Source organism: Carassius gibelio, chromosome B13 (genome assembly GCF_023724105.1).
Source record: "Carassius gibelio isolate Cgi1373 ecotype wild population from Czech Republic chromosome B13, carGib1.2-hapl.c, whole genome shotgun sequence".
Lineage (NCBI taxonomy): Eukaryota > Metazoa > Chordata > Actinopteri > Cypriniformes > Cyprinidae > Carassius > Carassius gibelio.
Window position 1 is genome coordinate 2,686,705 of NC_068408.1, and position 22,991 is coordinate 2,709,695.

A 22,991-nucleotide genomic window follows, 5' to 3' on the forward strand; every position below is an offset into this window, starting at 1 on the left:
CAAAACACCTGCAAAGGATTCCTGAATGGTCTCTGATAATCATTGACAATCCTTCACAAGGAGTGTACTTCACAAACATTCATTGCCAGTAAACTGGCTGTTCACAGAGTGCTGTATCAAAGCATGTCAACAGAAAGTTGAGTGGAAGAAAAAGATGAGAGCAAGTTTTGTATTTCATTTGGAAACCAAGGTCCTAGAGTCTGGAGAAAGGGTGGAGAAGGTCATAGCTCAAGTTGCTTGAAGTCCAGTGTTTAGTTTCCACAGTCTGTGATGATTTGGGGTCAATGTCATCTGCTGCTGTTGGTCCATTGTGTTTATTAAAAACCAAAGTCACTGCACCTGTTTACCAAGAAATATTGGAGCACTTCATGCTTCCTTCTTCTGACAAGCTTTTTGAAGATGCTAATTTAATTTTCCAGCAGGATTTGGCACCTGTCCACTCTGCCAAAAGCACCAAAGTTGGTTAAATGCCATGGTGTTGGTGTGCTTGACTGACCAGCAAACTCACCAGACCTGAACCCCAGAGAGAATCTATGGGCTATTGTCAAGAGGAAGATGAGAAACAAGAGACCAAACAATGCAGATGAGCTGAAGGCCAGTGTCAAAGAAACCTGCTTCCAGACCACCTCAGCAGAGCCACAAACTGATCACCTCCACGCCACGCCGAATTGAGGCAGTAATTTAAGAAAAAGCAGACCCTACCGTATTGAGTACATGTAAAGTAAATTAACATACTTTCCAGAAGACCAGCAATTCACTAAAAATATATATTTTTTTTATTGGTCTTATGAAGTATTCTAATTTGTTGAGAGTGAATAGTTGGGTTTTTGTTAAATGTGAGCCAAAATCATCACAATGAATAGAAGCAAAGACTTAAACTACTTCAGTCTGTGAGCATTGAATTAATTTAATACACAAGTTTCACAATTTGAGTTGAATTACTAACACAAAATGTACTTTTTCACGACATTCAAATTCATTGAGAAGCACCTGTATTAGCTCCTTTTAGGGTAATGTAGTATTACAGTGTGTCAAATGATCGTGTTTTTTTAGCTCTAAGTAGTTTGTCTCTTTGGTTAAAAGTGTCTGCATGAATGTAAATGTAATTGTGTCTGTTCTCAGATCAGCATCCGCTGCTGCTGAAGCCTCAGGAGACGACCGAAGTGACAGGTTAGACTCTTCAGATCACTGACTTTACTTGTTTAATTGAAACTAATTACATAACAACTGTACCATTCGAAGGGGTCTTGTAATGAGCAATCAAAATTTCTTTGCTCTCAGAAATAGAAAGATTTTATTTTACTTTAAATTTTACAGTACCTCAGTTCAAGGACCAGATAAAAGAGTGGAAAATCATCATACACATCTTCTAGAGAAACACAAAATGATGATATTAAATGTTTGATTTGAAAAACAAAAGTATGATATGACTCATTTAAGACAATATGTGCATTGCAACGTTAAATATTAACCCATGTGACTCTCTCTTATTTCAGCAGCGGGACATATTTGTTTATTCAGATGGAGTTCTGCGAGGGAGGAACACTGACTGATTGGATAAAGGAGAGAAATCAGATGGAAAAACAGAGAAACATAGTGGAAATCCATCAGATATTTTATGAGATTATCACTGGAGTGGAATACATCCATGCAAACAATCTCATCCACAGAGACTTGAAGGTATTTCACTTTTGTTCCTGGGAGGCAACTTAACTTGTGTTTAAACAAATAAGCATTTTACCCATTATCATGTCTTTTAGCCTGATAACATACTGTTTGGAGCTGAAGGCAAAGTGAAGATCGGAGACTTTGGGCTGGTGGCGGCTCAGACTGATCAGAATGGTGACCCTATAGAGAGGTCAAACAGAGGAACACCAACTTACATGAGTCCTGAACAGGTAATGCATTTCTATTTTACCAGTTTTTTTTATTATTTAAAAAAATGCATTAAAATAAATTCATATAATTGTTTTCCTTAGAAAAATGAGAAGAATTATGATGTAAAAACAGACATTTTTCCCCTTGGACTCGTATGGTTTGTGATGATCTGGAAAATATCTACTGGTAGTGAAAGAGTAAAGGTCAGTAGAATTTCACGACAGTCATCAGTAGTGATACTATAAGCTCAGTTATTACCCATATTTGCAAAAAAAATAAATAAATAAATAAAGTGACAATTTAAAATGTCTTTTGCAGTGAATGGGTGCCGTCAGAATGAGAGCCCAAACAGCTGATAAAATTAAGCATCAATAAATAAAAGCATTAAGACGTTTTAACATCAAAATATCTATAATCTATAATCCATAAAAACACTTCCTCTAGTAAAAAAAAAAAAGTTTTCTGCTCAAATAATAAATATAAATATTTTTGAGCTATTTTGGCTTGTAAACAGTGCTTGATCTGTGTAGATTTCTCTCCTAATTCAACTTTTTAATTGAAGGAAGTGTTATTATAGGTTATGATCTTAATGCTGGATTTGTTTCAGCTTTTGTCTTCTCCAGATGTTAACTGATGCACTCGAGTGCGGTTGAATATTGTGATGTTGTTATCAGCTGTTTGGACTCTCATTCTGACGGCACCCATTCACTGCAGAGCTTCCATTAATGAGACACTGATGCAATGCTACATTGTTTTTTAAGTGATTTTTTCCCTGTCATTGCAGCTGTGGCCGGATCTGAGAGATCGAAGGTTTCCAGAAGGGTTCAGTGACAGTTATCCAACAGAGGTTAGGAACTTGATTTTATCTTCTGATAAATATTGATTGGACCAAGTTTAGCCTATAACTTTATCATGCTTCCTTTTCAGAGTAAATTCATCATGAAGATGCTGTCGAATTCACCAGAGCACAGACCACATGCAAAAGACATGAAAGAAAAAATGGAGAAGTTTTTCTCTCTGGATCAGAATCTGTTAAGCCAGAAAACTGTCTGAGATTTCTATGAAAAGAAACTGTTTTAGCAGTAAAATAATGAATTACCACAGAGTACTTATGACAAGCAACAGCTTTTTCATTATGATGATTTAATTGATTTATTCATGATATAATGAATTATTTAATGCTCTCTGATTAAAGTGATAAGATAAAATGTGGAACATTTTGGCGAGTGATTTTATAAAAAAAAAAAATGATGTGAAAAAACTTTCAGATCTCTACTAGATTTCTTCTATTATATTTTCAATATTTAAAAAGTTTTGAAAGTTCAGTCTCATTCTGTTTTCATCATAAAAAATACATTGTATTGATGTTATGAGGCTTTTTTTTTTTAAATTCCAACATGAATGTAATGTCACAATGTTAGCTGCATAAAGTGAATATGATTTACATCTTAAATGTAATTGCAACTAAAAGATAATCAAAGTTGCATTTACAGTCGAAACGCAATATAATGATATGTGAAAACGTGCTTGCTGGGAAGATTGCTGCTTGACAAATATACTGTTTATGCTGGGTGCAGTGAAAAGAAAATGAAAATGTGTCATTAATATCAACACCATGTGTTCTGATATTAGATCAAATAAACTCACATCTGTAAGAAACTGTTACTTTTTTACACTGACAAAAAAGCAACCATAGATTTATATTTTAATTGTATTTCAATTCTTAATTTGGAAGGATGTTTACATTTTGCCTTGAAAAACGAAACATTGGGCTTTTTTTAATAAAATGTGAAAAAAAAAAATCCTGGATTTTTTTTTTGTTTTTGTTTTTTTTTTACTATCTTTTAAATTGTTTTAATTGCTAATCGTTGTATTTTTTTCTGTTTTGTTCTCAGTATTACTATTTATTTATTAATTGCTAGTTTGTTTGTTTATAAATTCAAAGATTTATTTCTTAATGACATCATCCTCCAGGAAGTGACATCATTTTGGAGGGAAAAGCAAGTAAATCTTAGTGTGTATTCACGATAAGTCAGATGAATTCTGTGATGTTGTTTTATCAGATGGTTTGTTTCACTCCGAAGCAGCCCAACCTGACTGAAAAAAATCAAGATTAATGTTTCGTGTTCTTATGTAAGTAACTTTAGCTCTTTATTTACATCCCCTTACACAAAAATAATGAGGTACTTGCTCAAACTCTTACACAAGCTTAATCATTTGCGCGTTTATCCTGTACACAAGCATTTAAATAATTGGCTACGAAAGCTTCAAGTGTTTTAAATGATTTGTTTCCCTCTCATCTCAACACAGGGCAGGGTGTAAGTGCTCGTCTAGTCCTCTAGGTGTCGCTGTCAAGGCATTACTAGAGCTAAAATACAGTAATAGCAAACTGAGACATCTTATTACTATTGATGTGAACGTTTTAGAATAGCAGTTTTGGATTTACAGTACAAGGGGGAACATGTGTTTTGTGTGTTAAACATTACTGCAAGAGACCAGGTGTTTTTCTGTAGCATGAATACAAAATGTTTTAAGTTGCCATATGCTTTATAAGTATATTAACAACACTGAAATTTGTCATTAAATTCCAACATGACATAAAACATTAAAAAAGCATGGATAAAGAAAAAAGATAAATATAGACACTTACACATTTAGCCAAGTCTTTTCATGGAAAAGTGCAACATGAACATTTGTCAGAATTTGTCTTGTGGTGCTCCTTCGAAGAAAGAAAGTAATTTGTATTTGGAACGTGAAGGTGAGCAAATTATGAGAAATATCTCTTGTAAGACCATTTATTTAATTAATTTTTTTCAAATTGGTTGCCTGGAAATACTTTATAATATTTATTAGTGCTGTCAAACGATTAATTGCATCCAAAATATTTATATATATATATATATATGTGTGTGTGTGTGTGTGTGTGTGTGTGTGTGTGTGTGTACTGTGTATATTTGGAAAATATTTGCATGTATTAATTCATATAATTTATGTTATATAAAAATATATTATCATTATTTTTGATGTGATGTGATTATTCACAATTAATCTTTTGACAGCACTAGTATTTCGATTTGAGTTTATGTATGTAGGAGTAACACTTGCCAGCTGTGATCGCACACGTCACTATAAGCCCAAATACTCTGTTGTACGTCTGAATGAATGGAGGCATTAAACACAAGCAGATGCAAAACAACACTCTTTTATAATGGATGAGCAGTTACAGTGTGCGTCTAAAGAAAAAGATATGAATGAGTGTATTATAGGCAAGAACAACATCACTGTTTATTTTAGTAGAGAGCACATGCTTCTTAAAGGAATAGTTCACCAAAAAATGCAAATACTGTATAATCACCCTCAGGTCATCCAAGATTAGTTTGTTTCTTCATCAGGTTTGGAGAAATGTAGCATTGCATCAGTGTCTCATCAATGGATGCTCTGCAGTGAATGGGTGCCGTCAGAATGAGAGTCTGATAAAAACATCACAATAATAATCCACAGCACTCCAGTCTATCAGTTCACATCTGGAGAAGACTAAAGACCATCATTAAGACATTTTAACTTCAAACCGTTACTTCCGGAAAGCTTTATTATGGATTATGGACTTGTATTTTTGCTTTGTTTCAGTTTTCGTCTTCTCCAGATGTTAACTGATGGACTGGAGTGCTGTGGATTATTATTGTGATATTTTTATCAGCTGTTTGGACTCTCATTCTGACGGCACCCATTCACTGCAGGGCATCCATTGATGAGACACTGATGCAATGCAAATGTAATGTAATCAAATGCATCTGCTCTTGATTTAAAGTGATCTCAATGTCTTTAATACAGAGAATTTTTATTAGAAAACAAAGTCAGACAAAGTGCAAAAGCTACAAACTGTACAGTCAAACACTAAAAAGGCATTTATAAAAAACAATGGACAACAAACCAAACCCCTTCATTCACTTCTCAACATTTGAAAATATATACTTTTATTTTTTTTGGTCTATAGTGATCATTCTGTTAATGCATTATATTGCAGTTGTCTATTTTAAAAAAAAGTCTCAAAAAATAAACATTTTTAATGGGAGAGTGTCAAAAACAGTTTCACAGTTCAGGCCAAGTAAATATGAAATGAATTATTTCCTTCATCTGGTTTTGTTAAACAAGTATGTGTCCGAATCTGAACAGAACTGAAATGAAGATAATGATTTTGTTTATGGAGCAGCAATACAAAAACTGCAACAAAAACTATGTTTCACACAGAGGAAAGTTAACATACTTTTCTAGTATACTTAATATATTAATTAATATATATTCTTCTGTATATAATTGACAGTGCAAACTCAGAAATATAGCTTTTACAAAATAATTCAGAAAAGTTTTGTACATCTAAAAGGAGAACTACTGACCTACAAGTTTTAAGAAATGAACAACGAACGAACAGCCACATTTTCGGCGGAACTGATTCTGGAAATATTTTCCCCATTCATTTTCTCCATAGGAATTTATTTCAATTTGTGTTTGAAGATGAAATTATATTTATTGCCCTAATGAGGCAATGTGCTTCTCTTCCCAGAATATACTTGTTTTTGTACACAAAAACATACTCAATTTATTTAATGAGGCAATGAACTACTGTTCCCATGATGCATTGTGAAACATGTGTAACATGTGACCCTGGAGCACGAAACCAGTCATGAGGGTCAATTTCTCAAAGCTGAATAAATCATATTTTTATTGATGTATGGTTTGTTTGGAGGACAATATTTGGCTGAGATGCAACTATTTTATACAACTATAAAAATCTGGAATCTGAGGGAGCAAAACAATAAAAAAATAAAATAAACATATATTGAGAAAATCATCTTTTAAGTTGTCTAAATTAAGTTTTTAGTAATGCATATTACTTTCAAAGATTAAGTTTTTATATATTTACAGTATGCCATTTACTAAATATCTTCATGGAACATGATCTTTACTTAATATCCTAATGATTCTTGACATAAAAGAAAAGTCTATAATTTTGCTTCATACAATGTATTTTTGGCTATTGCTACAAATATACCCCAGAGACTCACGACTGCTTTTGTGCTCCAGGGTCATATATAAAACAACTGACCTGTCTAATAGTTTAATAAATGCAAATATTTAAATCTATAAGTATTACTATGTAGAATTCAAGGCAAACTCGATTAATTAATTTGCGATGAATCATGGGATTTCCATTGTAACAGTGATTTCTATGATGGATCTCTGGGAAGTGAATTTGAAATCACATTTACTTCTATGGAAGCGAATCTTTCACACATTATTGGTACAAATCTATTTCTTGTTGGAGAAAATGATTGGTGGTTTTGCTTCCAGAGCCATACTGTCGTATTATATTGAAATACCGTAATAAATAGCGGTAAAGACATCTGTGGTATATTATATTTCCCATCAATGATGGAGAATGTGCAAAATGATACCACTCCTCATTGGGAATGTTCTAGTAGGGATTCAGCTCCTCTGGCACCAGATGAGACTCTTCACCTTCGACGTATGCGTGAAAACCCCAATCATAACTCTCCGACGTAAGACTGTGAACCAAAGCATCAGCAATTACTCAAACAGTTCTGGTCAGATTTACATTCAGGTCTAACATCAGTCTGATTTAGAGCAATGCAGCTTTCCACTGAAATACTGAAAGCTGAAGTATGTATTTTTCATGTGTATTTCATGTATATATGTGACCTTGGAGCACAAAAGCAGTTTTAAGTCTCTGGGGTATATTTGTAGCTATTGTAAATTGTATGGGTCAAAATGATAGATTTTTCTTTTATGCCCAAAATCATTAGGATATTACTTAAAGATCATGTTCCATGAAGATATTTTATAAATTTCCTACCGTAAATATATCAAAACTTAATTTTTGATTAGTAATATGCATTGCTATTAATTGATTTGATGATTTTCTAGTATTTAGATTTTTTTTTTTTTCACCCTCAGATTCCATATTTTCAAATAGTTGCATTTCAGACAAATATTGTCCGAACCTAATAAACCATACATCAATGGAAAGCTTATTTATTCAGCTTTCAGATGAAAAACATTGACACTTAAGACTGGTTTTGTGGTCCAGGGTCACACACGTATATATATACATCATTCTGCTGTACCTGGCTTGAATGTTTTGTGGGATGATACTCCACGCGAGATCATCATCGCTGTCGTAACGCCGCGGGTTGTCAAAGAAATAAGCTCTAGATGAGAACATGTGGCCGGGGATCACTGACACGCTCTACAAGACAAAGAGAGAGTCTTCAGCATTATATTCTTGATATTATGTATAATATACCATTCAAAACTTCGGGATCGGTATGATTTTTTTATTCCTTTTTGTTTAAATCTGCACATTTAAGTCTGCATTTATTTGATGGAAAATACTATCAAAATTCTAAAATATTTTTACAATTTAAAATCGCTGTTTTATTGGTAAATCTCTGTTAAACTGTAATTTATTCCTGTGATGTGCAGCTGTATTTTCAGCATCATTACTTTTCAGTGGCACATGATCTCTAGAAATTGTTCTTTTGTAAGATTATCTTTACTTGTCATCCTCAATGAATCAAAGTATTACATTTTTACTGACCCCTAACTTTTGAATGGTAATTTGAATATTGTATGTGAACAGGGGCGGACTGGGAATACAATTTGGGAGTTCGGAGCGGGTTAGCGAATCATTTGAGTCAGTTCAGGAGTTAAAAGCGGTTTCGCGAATCATTTGAGTCAGTTTGGGGATCACGAATCATTTGAATCTGTTCGGGAGTTCATAGGGGGTTCGCGAATCATTTGAGTCAGTACAGAGATCGCAAATCATTTGAATTAGTTCGGGAGTTCGGAGCGGGTTCGCGAATCATTTGTTCGTGGATGTTTCGACGTGGAAAGCAGTTCGGAATGGAAATATTGATATTTTATTTGTTAACAACATACTTTTTGTACCTTAAACTCAGTAAATGTTATGAAATTAGAGAACCAAGCCAATAGAGTTCAGAGCGTGATTCATTTGAGTCAGTTTGGGAGTTCGGAGCGGCTTCGCGGATCATTTGAATCAGTTCAGGAGTTCGTAGTGGGATCGCGAATCATTTGAGTCAGTTTGGGGATCGCAAATCATTTGAGTCAGTTCGGGAGTTCAAAGCGGGTTCGCGAATCATTTTAATCAGTTTTGGGATCGCGAATCATTTGAGTCAGTTTGGGGATCGCAAATCATTTGAGTCAGTTCGGGAGTTCGTAGCAGGTTCGTGATTCATTTGAGTCAGTTCGGGAGTTCAAAGCGGGTTCACGAATCATTTGAGTCAATTTGGGGTTCGCGAATCACAGCTGTATATGGATAGGCATTTTTAACTAATTTAGTAGCTAGTTCTAATTACGTTTTCCAAGCGTGTTTAGGTGTGATATGTGAACTCGTGTTTTTTGTTTTAATGATGTGCCTTTTAACAGTATCAAGTATATTCAAAAACTAAACAAATCGTGCCTACAAAAAAAAATTTCGTTTTGCAAAAGAAAATTAAAGTATTGAGGAAAATAAATTTGCTTTTTGCAAACAAAAATTAAGAATTGCAAAACATAAATGAAACAGCGCGAAAGCAATGATATCGCAATACATATTTTCCATGGTCATATCTATTAATTTATTTGCAACAATGCTTTTATTTTGTGTGTCAGTCTAGTAGTCTTGTTAACATGTTTATTTCCCTCGATGTGCACACTTTTATAGCATTAAAATGTGTATTGTTTCATTTGGTTAACTGCTAGTGTTTGTTTAAAATCTCTTAACTTGTGGGAGGACGCCAGCGCACAGAAGCCTTCTTTGCTCACATTAGTTCAGAGTTACTGCTAGTTTTAATGTAAAATAATGCAATTCACTTCACAAACTATAACTTCATCATTATCACATTATCACACATCATTAAAGATGTCTACGACTCAAGTTTCATATCGATCGCAAATTCGTTTTTCATTTACATGACTACTGGCATAAATTAATAAATGATATTCATTGTCAGATCTTTTTTTTTTTAACTCGAGTCTTTTTGGTTTAGTTTTGCCATGAGGTATTAATTCTTGGTAACGTGATAATGTCGTGGCCACGGGTTCAATGATTCAGGGTGACCAGAGCAACCTGAGATTATCAGAGATTGATAAAATATTTTTTATCCATCCCACAGTCCGTTGATCGTGTCTTTTTATGTAATATACAGTATGTTCATATAAGGCTATTATTATTTTTATCATTACTGTATTTTTCGGACTATAAGTCGCACCTTAGTATAAGTCGCATCAGTCCAAAAATACGTCATGACGAGGAAAAAAACATAAGTCGCACTGGACTATAAGTCACATTTATTTAGAACCAAGAACCAAGAGAACCCGCTCGCGGCTGTAGACGGTAATGTTTTCTCTTGGTTCATGTCAAATTAATTTGGATAAATAAGTCGCACCTGACTATAAGTCGCAGGACCAGCCAAACTATGAAAAAAAGTGTGACTTATTGTCTGGAAAATACAGTATATATAATATATCCAAGTGGATGCTGCAAACTGCTGGTGGTTGAGGAGAGACCCTTCACATGATTGTACAGCGCTTTGGGTGGACAGCAATACACAATAAATCACTATATAAATGCATCATTCATTTATTCATTCATTCATTCATAAAGGCTAACCGTACATAATTGCTAATAATATTATATTAATTAGGGCTATATTTTTTTATTTATTGTTATGCTTATTTTCCCCTTTCAATTTGTGTATTGCTTACCTAATTAACGTTCTGTGATAAATGAGGGTTTTCAATTACAAATGAAACTAGCAAATTATTAATTTATAATTCTACTATTAATTGTTATGGGGTTAGGATATTTATATAGTTATTGTTAAATTCATCCTCTAAAGTGCACTTCCAGTAAAAATTCCTGTCACATAGCATAATCAAAGCTTTGTTGGTATGTCAGGCTTTTAAAGGCTTTTATTTACAAAACTCTTCAGGGCTGTGTTTTCCTCTGAACTAATGTAAACAAAGAAGGCTTCTGTGTGCTAGCGTCCTCCCACAAGTTAAGAGATTTTAAACAAACACTTGCAGTTAACCAAATGAAACAATACACATTTTAGTGCTATAAAAGTGTGCACACTGAGAGAAATAAACAGCAGATGTTCATGTTAACAACCTCTTTTAACTTGAGCAAACGCTGCTAATACACATACATTTGTTAATAAAGTAAATAAAACGAAAACATGAATATTTTAATGCTACTGAATAAAAAGAAACTATCCACTCCAAAGTCTCTGCTCATCATGACAGGACCTGGATCAGTGAGCTGCGTCTCAGGCCGATGACGTCACTTCCAGGGAGGCATGTTGTACACGCCCCCGTCCCTTGACTCCGCCCCCACGTCAAAACAGTGCCACAAAGAGAGACGTGCAGAAAAGTAGAGCGCAAAGGGAAAATGGTATGGCAAGCTCAAACTAGACTGACACGAAAAATAAAAGCAGCATTGCAAATAAATTAATAGATATGACCATGGAAAATATGTATTGCGATATCATTGCTTTCGCGCTGCTTCATTTATGTTTTGCAATTCTTCGCGAATCATTTCGCGGGTTCGCGAATCATTTGAGTCAGTTCGGGGATCGCGAATCATTTGAATCAGTTCATAGCGGGATCGCGAATCATTTGAGTCAGTTTGGGGGTTAGCGAATCATTTGAGTCTGTTATGGAGTTCATAGCGGATTCGCGAGTCATTTGAGTCTGTTCGGGAGTTCGTAGCGGGATCGCGAATCATTTGAGTCAATTTGGGGATCGCGAATCATTTGTGTCAGTTCGGGAGTTCGTAGCGGGATCGCGAATCATTTGAGTCAGTTTGGGGATCGCGAATCATTTGAGTCTGTTATGGAGTTCATAGCGGATTCGCGAATCATTTGAGTCAGTTCGGGAGTTCGGAGCGGGTGCGCGAATCATTTGAGTCAGTTTGGGGATCGCGAATAATTTGAATCAGTTCGTAGCGGGATCGCGAATCATTTGAGTCAGTTTGGGGATCATGAATCATTTGAGTCTGTTATGGAGTTCATAGCGGATTCGCGAATCATTTGAGTCAGTTTGGGGATCGCGAATCATTTTGCGAATCATTTGAGTCAGTTTGGGGATCGCGAGTCATTTGAGTCTGTTCGGGAGTTCGTAGCGGGATCGCGAATCATTTGAGTCAGTTTGGGGATCACAAATCATTTGAATCATTGGGATCACAAATCATTTTAGTCAGTTCGGGAGTTCGGAGCGGGTGCGCGAATCATTTGAGTCAGTTTGGGGATCGCGAATCATTTGAATCAGTTCGGGAGTTCGGAGCGGGTGCGCGAATCATTTGAGTCAGTTTGGGGATCGCGAATCATTTGAATCAGTTCGGGAGTTCGTAGCGGGATCGCGAATCATTTGAGTCTGTTATGGAGTTCACTTAAAGTCTGAATGAGGTGATAACTGCGTGCGTGGTGGGTGGTGGGCCGGCCCGCCGGCCGTCCTGGAGTGTTGTGCCCAATTTCGACACCCTGCCGAATTATTACCCCCCTACTATTGGTAGGTTTAGGAGTAGGTGTGGGGGAGGGGTTAGGATTAGGGGTGGGGTTAGGATTAGGCAATCAGGTAGCGATTTGAACGATGGTGGTAATAATTCGGCAGGGGGTCGAAATTGGGCACAACACCGGCAGTTCTGTGATTCTCCAGATCACACAGATGGCCAGTCCGCCCCTGTATGTGAAGAACTGGGAAGTCCGTTAAAAGATGATAAATCTCGTACTCGGTCCTGAGCCGGCTTACGGACTCTGAAAATGAAGACCACCAGTGAAGTGGGCAGCAGCTCCCAAACAAACAGGATCACCCCAAAAACCACATATCCAGCATCGCCCAACGTCGACTTCAGATCTGCCTGGAGAAAATAACAGAAATCAGCAAAATGACCAAATTCATCAAGACGTATGAAAAATACTAAAAGGCTCTTTCTGTCAAATCAATTTCCCAAACTCAGATTTTTGCTATGGTTCATATCTTTCTAAAGAAAGAAAAATATAAATAGTAATTAAAGACTTAATAGTAAAAGCCATGGATGAATATTTACTGAATAATCCACTATTTTATAAAGGAGGGTGACCAAAAGAGCCTCATCACCAGAGAGTAGAAATGACTTAAGAAATATGGCATTATTATTATTTTAACACACAAAATCTGTTGATTTCAGCAATCTTTGTTGAATTTCATGCCAATGAAGTAATCTTAATATCCTTTCAGGTTCTGGTTTTTCACAAATCTTTTCTTTTAGTCGATTTGTAAGGCCTTACATGGTTCAAATCCCGAGGTATGTTGATCTCAGTGTGGCTCCAAATACGGGTCACTTTGAATGTACTAGATGATACCCTTTTGATTTTAAAGACAGACATCTGCAGAACAAATCATGCTGAAACTGAAAATGTGAATCAGAACAGTTGCATTGAACATACTTGGTCTGATACGTTGTACCAGTCGTAGTCGAATGAGTTGATGCTCTTGATTTTGGCCAGAGCCAGCACCACGAGGTTATAACACGCACGGGACGAGTACAGCAGGATCACCATCGCCCCGATCAGAGTCACCTGACACACAGATGTTCCCTGGACAGAAAAGACCAGAACGGATTCACTTCGGGTGTGAAACACCATCCGATTCATCTTACAGAGAAGAAAATATTATTCTTCTCACCCATGAGTTATTCCACTCCATGGGTGTTTCAAACTCTTAAACACTTTGAGACACTGCAGGCAAAAACACTGTTTCTTCAAGCACCGGTCAATTTTGAGATTTTGGGCTTTTTGGTTTTGCTTTAAACTAGTGAAAGGAGAATATCCAAAAGACAGTGTTAAGTGTTTCTTTTATAGCACTTTATCTGTTTGTGTCAATAGATTTCAGTTACAATACATATTTTTAAAGGCCGTTTTCTCAAATTTCGTTTTTTCTTTCTCCAACACGGAGCCGTAAATCTCCACTTCAGTAGCACTTACACACACCAGACTTTACATTTTTATTCCTGTCTATATTCTGAAGGTTTTTACAGAGGGATGTGTTCAAATATATTTTCCTTGATTATATACAACATACTGTTCCCCCAGAAATAGTGAAAAATATATTGTTTTCTGGCTGCTCAAAGTATTTTCTGAATTATGGAGTGACAAAAAAAAAAAAATTCACAGAATTTCCTTTGTAAAAACATTTGACTCTAATATGTCAAAAAAATGTAACGAAACTTTTGAAACTGACTTCATCTAATGTTCAGATTTTTGTACTAGACATTTATGCAAATTAGCGCATATTTCATTAAATACTGCCTTATTTGCATATTTAAACATAGCAATTTTTGAGAACTGATCCCGTTTTGCGTTTACAGTCATGAGAGTGAAAGAATAAACTGAATATAATTTAAAACCGGTGTGATGTTTGAAAATGTGCCTTCCAACCCTGTATGTAATATATATATATAAATCTGTTTTAATTCATTATAAAAAAAAATATGCATCAGTGTTATTTTAGTATCACATACACTTTTTGTTTATGTTTTGAATTGGGTTTAATTTTTATATTTTGCGTTTTCACTTTAATTTTAGTTACCTTTTGGTAATTTCGTGTTTTTGTAATTTTTTGTAGTTTTTTAATTAATTTTAGATTTTTTTTTTATTTAGTTAGTTTTAGTGTTTCATCTGAAATTAAATGAAAATCAATGGATACTTGCCAACAGCATTATATTTTAGTATCTTTGAGATGCTGTTATTTTTTACAATCTATATTAAATCATAAAAAGCGAAATGAAGATGCCACAAAAACCTTATGGATGTAATTATAATATAAATAAGATACTGAAGTGAGCTGAAGAAGATTAATTTACTTGTTTACCAGTGACTTTCCTTTCTATTTTAAAGATGTTTTCCTTTTATTGTTTGACCAATCAAAAGAGAATATAGTTAATAGTATTATTAAAGTATTAACTGTGTTATATTTCACATATATAAACAAAAATATGGCTCTAAACCCCTTTTTTCATTACTCAAAGTTGAAGTATCCTTCCCTAATGAGTCCTCTTAAGCTGTAAATGTATATATATTTTTTAAACCTGGCAACACATCTTTTGCAAAAATGCACCACATAAAAAACATGGTTATTACACTTATGCTATAAAAAAAATCCTTGAATATTTTTTTCTGATTGAAATGATTTGAGATGCACACTCAGAAGTTATGATTTAATCTGAATGAATGTATATATTGTAGTATGTTTCCATCTTGCTGTACAGTGTTTCATCTGCTTGTATTTGTGTATTCGTTACCTTGGACTCCAGGTAGATGTTGGCCAGAGACATCTTGGCGATCTTATAGAGACACAGTGCGAGTGAGACGGCGCAGAGGACGAACAGCGTGTCGTTGATGGCCACACGCACCAGGACTACAGTCTCTGTGTCGGCCTTGGTCTGCATCTTCACCAGCAGAGCACAGGTCAGGTTCACCAGCAGGAAGAGGAAGCTGACGCACAGGAAGAGCAGGTACAGCGGCAGCCTGCCAGAAGCAAAACCAGTAACATCACCATGGCTTGAGATAAAATAAACTTTAACTGAAATAGAGTCAAATCATTTCTTGTTTTAGTTTGGTTCAACATGACATACTAATAAAATAGTTAAAAAATAAAACTGAAATACAAAAATAATAAATACAAATACATTTTAAGATATATATATATATATATATATATATATATATATATATATATATATATATATATATATATATATATATATATATATATATATAAATATAATAGGTTTGCGTGTATATTAATATCATAAATAATATCCTGCTTTATATATATAAAATATATAAAACGTCTTTTAAAAGTGAAAAAAATAAAATTTCTTCTTTGACCCACATTCAAGATTTTTATTCGTCACATACACAATTATATAGAGCATATATAACCAGCAGTGAAATGTGTGTTGTTGTTTTTTTTATTTTTTTGTCTTGTTTTGTTTTTTATTCATGCATATATATATATATATATATATATATATATATATATATATATATATATATATATATATATATATATATATATATATATACATACATACATTTAAGCATAAAAACAATGTGTAATACCGCATTGAATTGTTGATGCATAATTTTTTTTAAGTTTTCTGTTTAAATATATTGCATTTGCAAATTAAATTTCTAATCAAAAAATAAATCTCATATATTTTCCCCTGATTTACAGAAGAGAGCCACTAAAATCTCATTAAGTGTAACAGTCTTGTCACGCATATTAACAATAAAAAGCTATTTGTGACATATTAAAAGACTAATTAGTTTCACCCCAAATACTAGTTAGCTGTAATTAACTATCCAAGGTTTTGCCCATTTGTCAGTAAGAATTTTTTAATAATTTAAAACACTATAAAATGTAATATGCTCCCTTATACTAATATGTACACATCAGAATAAGCATGTTTTCATTTTTAAATAAGGATTGTGTTAATCTGAATGACAATATATCATTATTTAAACCAGATTGTGACATTTTATTCTCCAAAAACTAATTGCAGAAACAAAGAACACAGAAGTAAAAGCAAAACATTTGTAAAATAAGTGGCATTCAAAAATCTAGATAGATTATGAGGTGCATTATTCCAAAGTTTAGGAAAAAATATGAAAAATGATAAACAAGATGTATTGTTAAATGTACAAATAAATAAGTTTCAGATTTCTGGATCCGTATTCACCTGTACTTCTGAAGTTCTGGTGAATGTTTAGACTTCGCCTTGAATATGACCTGTACCAGAAAACAAGCGTAAGTTACTGTAAATATTACATGCATAAACCATTTCAGCTCATGACTTATTAAACAGAGAAAGACAGATTCAGGATCATAACAGTTCCTCTCTCAAAGCACGTTAACAAGCGAGTGCTTTACTGCTCATCTCCATCTGAAACATTATCAGCATATTCAGAAATATCACATAAGATCTGATTTAGGCACATTTAGGGGACTAAAGAGTGTCTTACACTGTTAAAAGTTACCTTACTGAGCTATTTCAAGCTGATCTGGCCTTTACAAATGACATTAGTGTGAGAGAAAGCTTGAATAAAACTAAATTAGAAAAATCCAGTTTCATCTGTAATAAAAAACTTTCACTAGTTTATTCCAAAAATACAAAATGTACAGCTCTTAAGCAAATATACAGTAATGACACTAAATGACTAAAGTATGTGGACACCCTCTTGTGCTTGTTGTGCGTTTAAATAACATGCATTATTTGATTATTGTATGTCTATGGTAGATAAGGTGATTTACAGTAAGTAATTCACAGCTTTTTCCTGTAGTGTAGTGTCGACGCTTCAGACCGCAGTGAATGATTTCAGTTCTCAGTTTTTGCTCACACTGTACTCCCACACATATGATTCATTTACATATGCAGCTCTGATCATAATAAAACAGGAAGAATAGATCTGTACTGCAATAGCTCTGCTTTGAAACAATATGCATTGTGAGGATATACTGTACAATACACACTCTGAGAGATCTAGACGCTTTTTGCTGTTGATGCTTTTTGCATTAAAATCTATGGTTTGACTAAAACTTAAAAAAAATTAAATTATACAGGAAATATAAAAACAAAATCTAATTTAAAATATTAATAAATGCTACAATGCTAAACCAATATAAATTAAACAAAAAAAACTTAAATTATAATAAAAAACACATATAATTTAAAAATATTAAGAACAATTATAAAAGTATATCAATAATAAAAAAAAAATACTAAATCTGGTTTATTTTCTTATTTTAGTAATTATAGTTTAATAATTAACTTTTAAAATTAAATAAGTAAAATTTAAATAAAAAAACAAATTGTTGTATAGCCTATAGTATATTTAGTTCATTTTAAATATTGACAAATCTATAATAGTAAAACTATGTTATACTAAAATAACAGAATTACTCAAAAATATAAATATAAAAATAAAATCTATTGCAAAATATTAGAAAAAGCCATAATGGCATACCAATAATACTTAAATAACATAATTGCTGAAACATTAACTAAAATTAAAAGAAAATAAAAATGTGAAAATAAAAACAAAATCTAATTTATAATATTGATAAATATATTAATGGTATGTGATATTAAAGTAACACTGGAGAAAGCTGGATAAATCAAAGGGACTGACATCAGCCAAAAATGAAAGTTAAGTAAGTGGTTGCAAACTATTTATTTGAGCTACATTTAAATAAATAAAACAATTGAAAGTTTGAAGTATTTAAATGTAGTTAAAATAAATTGATTGCAAGCACTTACCTTAAAAAAAAAGTAAATTCAATGAAAAAAAAACATTTCAGTAAAATTGGTGAAATTAAAAAAAGTCAATTTCTTCCTGGAATTAACTATGCATTTATGCATAATGAAATATGCTTATTAAAACCAGGAAATCCTTGCTTATTATATTATACACTGTCTTTATTTAATGGAAATGTCATTGCTTCCATATATAAAGACAGAAGAGAATGGACAGAAAATCTCCTCCTGCTTACATTTTAATGTCCAAAATATTTTTTGTTTGCATTCTGCTCTCATAAATGTACATGTGACCTATAGGCTTTAAAAAACCCTGATTTTACTGTCTCTGCAAGGTGCAAAGGTGTGGAGCTCACCTGTGCGAAGTACAGATTCATGAGGCTGAGGGTGAAGAACTGCAGGCAGACGGGGAAACAGTAGAGCAGCCAGAAAGACAAGGGTCCGAGTGTGTTTGCGGTCACACAGTTTCTGAAATAAAAGGAGAAGAGCAGCGCTCGCAGAGCCGCCCACAGCAGACACAAGAACAGAAACACCGTCTGGTAGCTGAAGCGCTTGTGTCTGTATCTCAGCACCAGCCAGAGCTGCACGTACACGAACACAAACAGCAGCGAGTAGAAGATGGTGTAGGCCACCGTCAGCCCCAGCTTGACGAAGGGAGGCACGGCCGGGCTGAGCGTCGGCGGAGGAGGGAGACGGTCGCTCTCCATGACTCTGTTTCCTCCTGCTGCCTGGAGAAGGAAGTCTAGAAAAGCCCTTTCCTCCTCCAGCGGCTTCTGTTGCTCCTCCCTCATGTGTTAAAATCACCACAGCCCTGATTCTGCAGAGCAGCCGAGGGCTTAGGGGAAGGAAACCAGGGAGAAAGAGAAAAAGAAAGAGCCGCTTTCAGCTGCAGGAAGAGCATTGTGCAGCAGACAGTGAAAGCAGAGGGAGGAGGAGGAGGAGGAAGGACAGCCCCTCTGACGCTGTGATGACGTGTTTCACTGCACCTTTAACCCTGCGCTCAGCTTCCCATGCACTTCCCATCCCACGGGATGCTTCCTCTGATTCCTCCTTCTTCAGATGTTAGTTTAAGGTTCTTTATGGAACCATTTAGACACAAAAGGTTCTTCTATGGCAACTTTATTATTAAGAGTAGCTTGAAGATTCAGTAGAGCAGTTTATTTGCTTTACTTGATTGAAACACAGGTTACAGGTAACTTTATACTGTATGGATACTGGATCACTGCTTTCTTTTTCCATTGTCTGCATGTAAACAAGGGGCAAGTGCATTTGTTTACTTTTTAATTTTTTGCATTTTTGTTTACTTTTATCTTAATGGTTAGAATTGGTATAAATCTCTGTTTTAATACAATTTTATTAATATATTTTTTCACTAGTTTGATTGTATTTTCTTTCAGTTGGATTGAAGTCATTAAGAGTACTGTATAAGTTATTATATGAATATTGCATAAATCCTTTTGGTAAAATATATATATATATATATAAGATTAAACATTTAATAAATATGTATATATATATATATATATATATATATATATATATATACATATATACATATTTATTAAATGTTTAATTAATTAGTGTTTTTGTTTGTTTAGTTTGTTTTAAACTAAAAACTTTGTTTTTGTTTCCTTTAGTGGGATCCAAATCTTTTTTTTTTTTATTAATTGAATTCTTATAGTTTTTTTCTTTCCTTTCCTTCATTAGGACATTATCCCAATTCCTGGATTTAATATATATATATATATATATATATGTGTGTGTGTGTGTGTGTGTGTGTGTGTGTGTGTGTTTTTCATTCATGCATTCATTTTTATTGATTTATTTGCATGTTTATTTGCATATAAGCAATTTTATACTGTGTAAACAAGGGACAATTTTTATGTAGGTATGTATTAATTAATACATTTTCATATAAACCAAGTGCACTTATTTTATTTTATTTTATTTGTTCTGCATTTTCCTTTGTTAGGACATTAATCTTAATGCTTTGAATCATCTTTTTATTTTCATTTTCATTAATTCATTCGTTCAATCCGTTTTTTATTTGCATTTTCCTTTAGTTTGCCATAAAACCTAATTATTTAATAGGTTATTGCATAAATATTGTATAAATCCTTTTAGTATAGAGCAATCTACAAATGTGAAGCTTCATCAAAGCCTTAAAGGTTTTATGTTATTTGCCTTTCATTATCACACCCAGGTTTGAACTTTATATAAATAACTTTGCATTCTGTTTAGCTTTATTTCAGTCATTGTTTTAGTCATTTTAGTTCTTTAAACCTATTTTGTTTTCAATTACTTGCTATGGCAACATTTTTAATTTTCTACCACGCTCCTCTAGCCATGAGAACCTCTGGGACTGTGTTTGTGAATTATTGCTGACGAAGCCTAGGTTCTCATTCACAGGTCAGAAATTCAGTGATGAATGCAGCTTGGTCTAGAGGTCAGAGGTCGAGCTGTCATCATACTCTGAGACAGGACAGCTGTGAGACAAATCAGTCAACAGTGCAATAATAATAGTGCAATAAGGCTCATTTGATCTGGTTATTAGGGAACTAAATGTATCTTTTAAATAAAAACTGGCTCCCTTTTAATTCAGGACACAACACAGGAAGTGGAACGACAGGAAGAGGAATGAAAGATGTTCAGCAAAATCATTCAGCAATGGGATTTCACTAGTTCAACATAACAACTAAAATGTTCCAGAGCAGATGATTTCTAATGTGTTTTGTTCAAGGTTTTCCATCTATGTTGTTTGACTCCCCTTATAGAAGATTTATAATAGACAATAGAGCATTCTGGGAAATAATGCATTCTTCCATCATGGTCTAACATGTCAGTATATAGTTAAATATGTTTAAAATAAATACAGATTTTATTAAAAACAAAGTGCCACTTCAGACACTGAACAAGATAATTTAATGTTTCTGCAAAAAACACAAATTATTGATAAATGCACTTTATAGAGAAAAAAAACCGGTATAAGTTACCGGTATATGAATTTCATTTTATATATTTTTTTTTATCTAACTTGAATTGCATTTCTGCATCATGTCTGCCACCTCAATTTAATCTGTTTAAATTACAAAATGTTAAATTAAATAATTCTTGCGTGAGCCTGGGTTTGTTGTAGAGATGTGCTTGAGCAGTAGATGGCGCTGTTATTCTATATTACAGCACTACTAGACTACTGAACTAACCTTTAACCCCTAATTAACTAAAGCAACCATCCAGTCCAATTAGTTTGCATTCATATGTAGCCTATCAACTGAAATCTCCCATTCTTCTCATGTCACTGTTCATTTGTACACAGTACAGTTAACTCAGGATATTACTGCCAGTTATTGTGCAGCTAGCTTCAAAGGGAAACATTGTCCAAAAGGTCATGCTCTGATGGTCTTTTGGATGGTGAAGGACAAGCACTGATGATGTAGTGAACACTTCTGAGCATTAACTCTGCTGTCTGACCGGAAGCTACATGTAAACTATTACATAACATCAGCAGCCATTCTCAATCAGCTCTATATTTTTGGTGATGTAATGAAAGTACCAGTTTTCAGTATCCAGCAGCACAGTGAACTGTTTTGCACAGCAAATGGAGATTGCTGACATTGCCTCACACACTCAAGTTAACCAAAATAAGTTCATTAAAAATAAGATAAAAACTGAATAGCATGGATCTGTACACTGTGAAAAAATATTGTGTAAAAAACAGTGAAAATGCTACAATGAAAACCTGTTAGATGGTTAATAACAAGTTACAGAAATCTATTAACTTTAATAAGCTGGTCTCATTGATCGCTTTTAAGAGGATGTTCACTGACTTGGAGGCAGACACATCTGGCTGTAGATGTTTTGCCTGATTGTGGTTGACTTTAAATGATTTGTTAATTTCAGTTTTTCAGTTTTATGTTACTATAATTTTAGTGTATTTGTGTCTGTATGTATGGTTGTACTGCTGTCTATTATGGCCAGGACACTCTTGAGAAAGAGATTTTTAATCTTAATGAGTCTCTTCCTGCTTAAATAAAAGTAATAAAAAATAAAAAATAAAAGGTTGTTTTATTATTTCTTTTTTTATTTTAATTGTAAATTAACCCTGTTATGTTGCTGAGTTAAGTTAACCCTGAAATGTTGCTACTATATTTTTTATGGTAAATTTCTGGCAACCACAGCTGCCAGGTTTTGTAATATTATTTATTTAAATATTATAATTTATTTATTTTTTTACCCTGAAATACACACACATATATATTGTACAGTGAAGCCTTTGCATCTGTTTGTTTGATATATTAATTTAGTTTAAATCAGGTCTTCTTTGTAGGAATAGAACTCTCTACAGGTGCTGGTCATATACTGATTTCTCCGATTAAGGAAATGGAAATGCTAAATGTACTTTCATCAGAGAACATAACTTTGGACCACTCAGCAGCAGTCCATTCCTTTCTGAAGTGAGACGCTTCTGACGCTGTCTGTTGTTCAAGAGTGTCTTGACACAAGGAATGTGAAGCTGAAACCCATGTCTTACATACGTCTGTGTGTAGTGGTTCTTGAAGCACTGGCTCCAGCTGCAGTCCACTCTTTGTGAAGCTCCCCCACATTTATGTTTGACAATCCTCTCCAGGGAGCGGTTCTCCCTATTGCTTGAACACTTTTTTGTACCACATCTTTTCTTCCCCTTCGCCTCTCTATTAATGTACTTGGACACAGAGCTCTGTGAACAGCCAGCCTCTTT

At 33.9% G+C, this 22,991-nt stretch overlaps 2 protein-coding genes across 9 annotated transcripts in view; one reads left to right on the forward strand and one right to left on the reverse strand.

Moving 5' to 3' along the window:
- LOC127970062 (interferon-induced, double-stranded RNA-activated protein kinase) overlaps positions 1 to 3,668 on the forward strand; it is a 35,675-nt gene extending 32,007 nt beyond the window's left edge. For 3 of the 8 annotated variants that reach the window (XM_052572293.1, XM_052572285.1, XM_052572294.1), the window contains 6 exons: positions 1,123 to 1,170; positions 1,497 to 1,680; positions 1,761 to 1,898; positions 1,980 to 2,081; positions 2,663 to 2,725; positions 2,806 to 3,668. In XM_052572293.1, coding sequence (XP_052428253.1) covers positions 1,123 to 1,170; positions 1,497 to 1,680; positions 1,761 to 1,898; positions 1,980 to 2,081; positions 2,663 to 2,725; positions 2,806 to 2,931 — 661 coding nt within the window. In that variant the 3' untranslated portion in view covers positions 2,932 to 3,668. The remainder of the gene's footprint in view (positions 1 to 1,122; positions 1,171 to 1,496; positions 1,681 to 1,760; positions 1,899 to 1,979; positions 2,082 to 2,662; positions 2,726 to 2,805) is intronic. The other 5 variants (XM_052572286.1, XM_052572287.1, XM_052572288.1 and 2 more) reach the window with 5 other exon arrangements.
- Positions 3,669 to 5,699: 2,031 nt separating this feature from the next.
- gpr137ba (G protein-coupled receptor 137Ba) lies at positions 5,700 to 19,044 on the reverse strand. The gene is made up of 7 exons (XM_052573436.1): positions 18,610 to 19,044; positions 16,679 to 16,728; positions 15,236 to 15,461; positions 13,383 to 13,532; positions 12,686 to 12,814; positions 8,022 to 8,143; positions 5,700 to 7,442 (listed from the first exon to the last, which is right to left on the reverse strand). The coding sequence occupies exons 1-7, from the start codon at positions 19,042 to 19,044 to the stop codon at positions 7,352 to 7,354; spliced, it is 1,203 nt and encodes a 400-aa protein (XP_052429396.1). The 3' UTR covers positions 5,700 to 7,351.
- Between the last annotated feature and the right edge of the window lie 3,947 nt (positions 19,045 to 22,991).

Coding starts and splice junctions, on each gene's coding strand:
- gpr137ba (XM_052573436.1), bottom strand. CDS start 19,044: ATGAGGGAGGAGCAACAGAAGCCGCTGGAGGAGGAAAGGGCTTTTCTA. Junction 13,533..15,235: donor ACATCTACCTGGAGTCCAAG/GTAACGAATACA, acceptor TTTTCTGTCCAG/GGAACATCTGTGTGTCAGGT. Junction 8,144..12,685: donor GTAAGCCGGCTCAGGACCGA/GTACGAGATTTA, acceptor TTTGTCTTGTAG/AGCGTGTCAGTGATCCCCGG.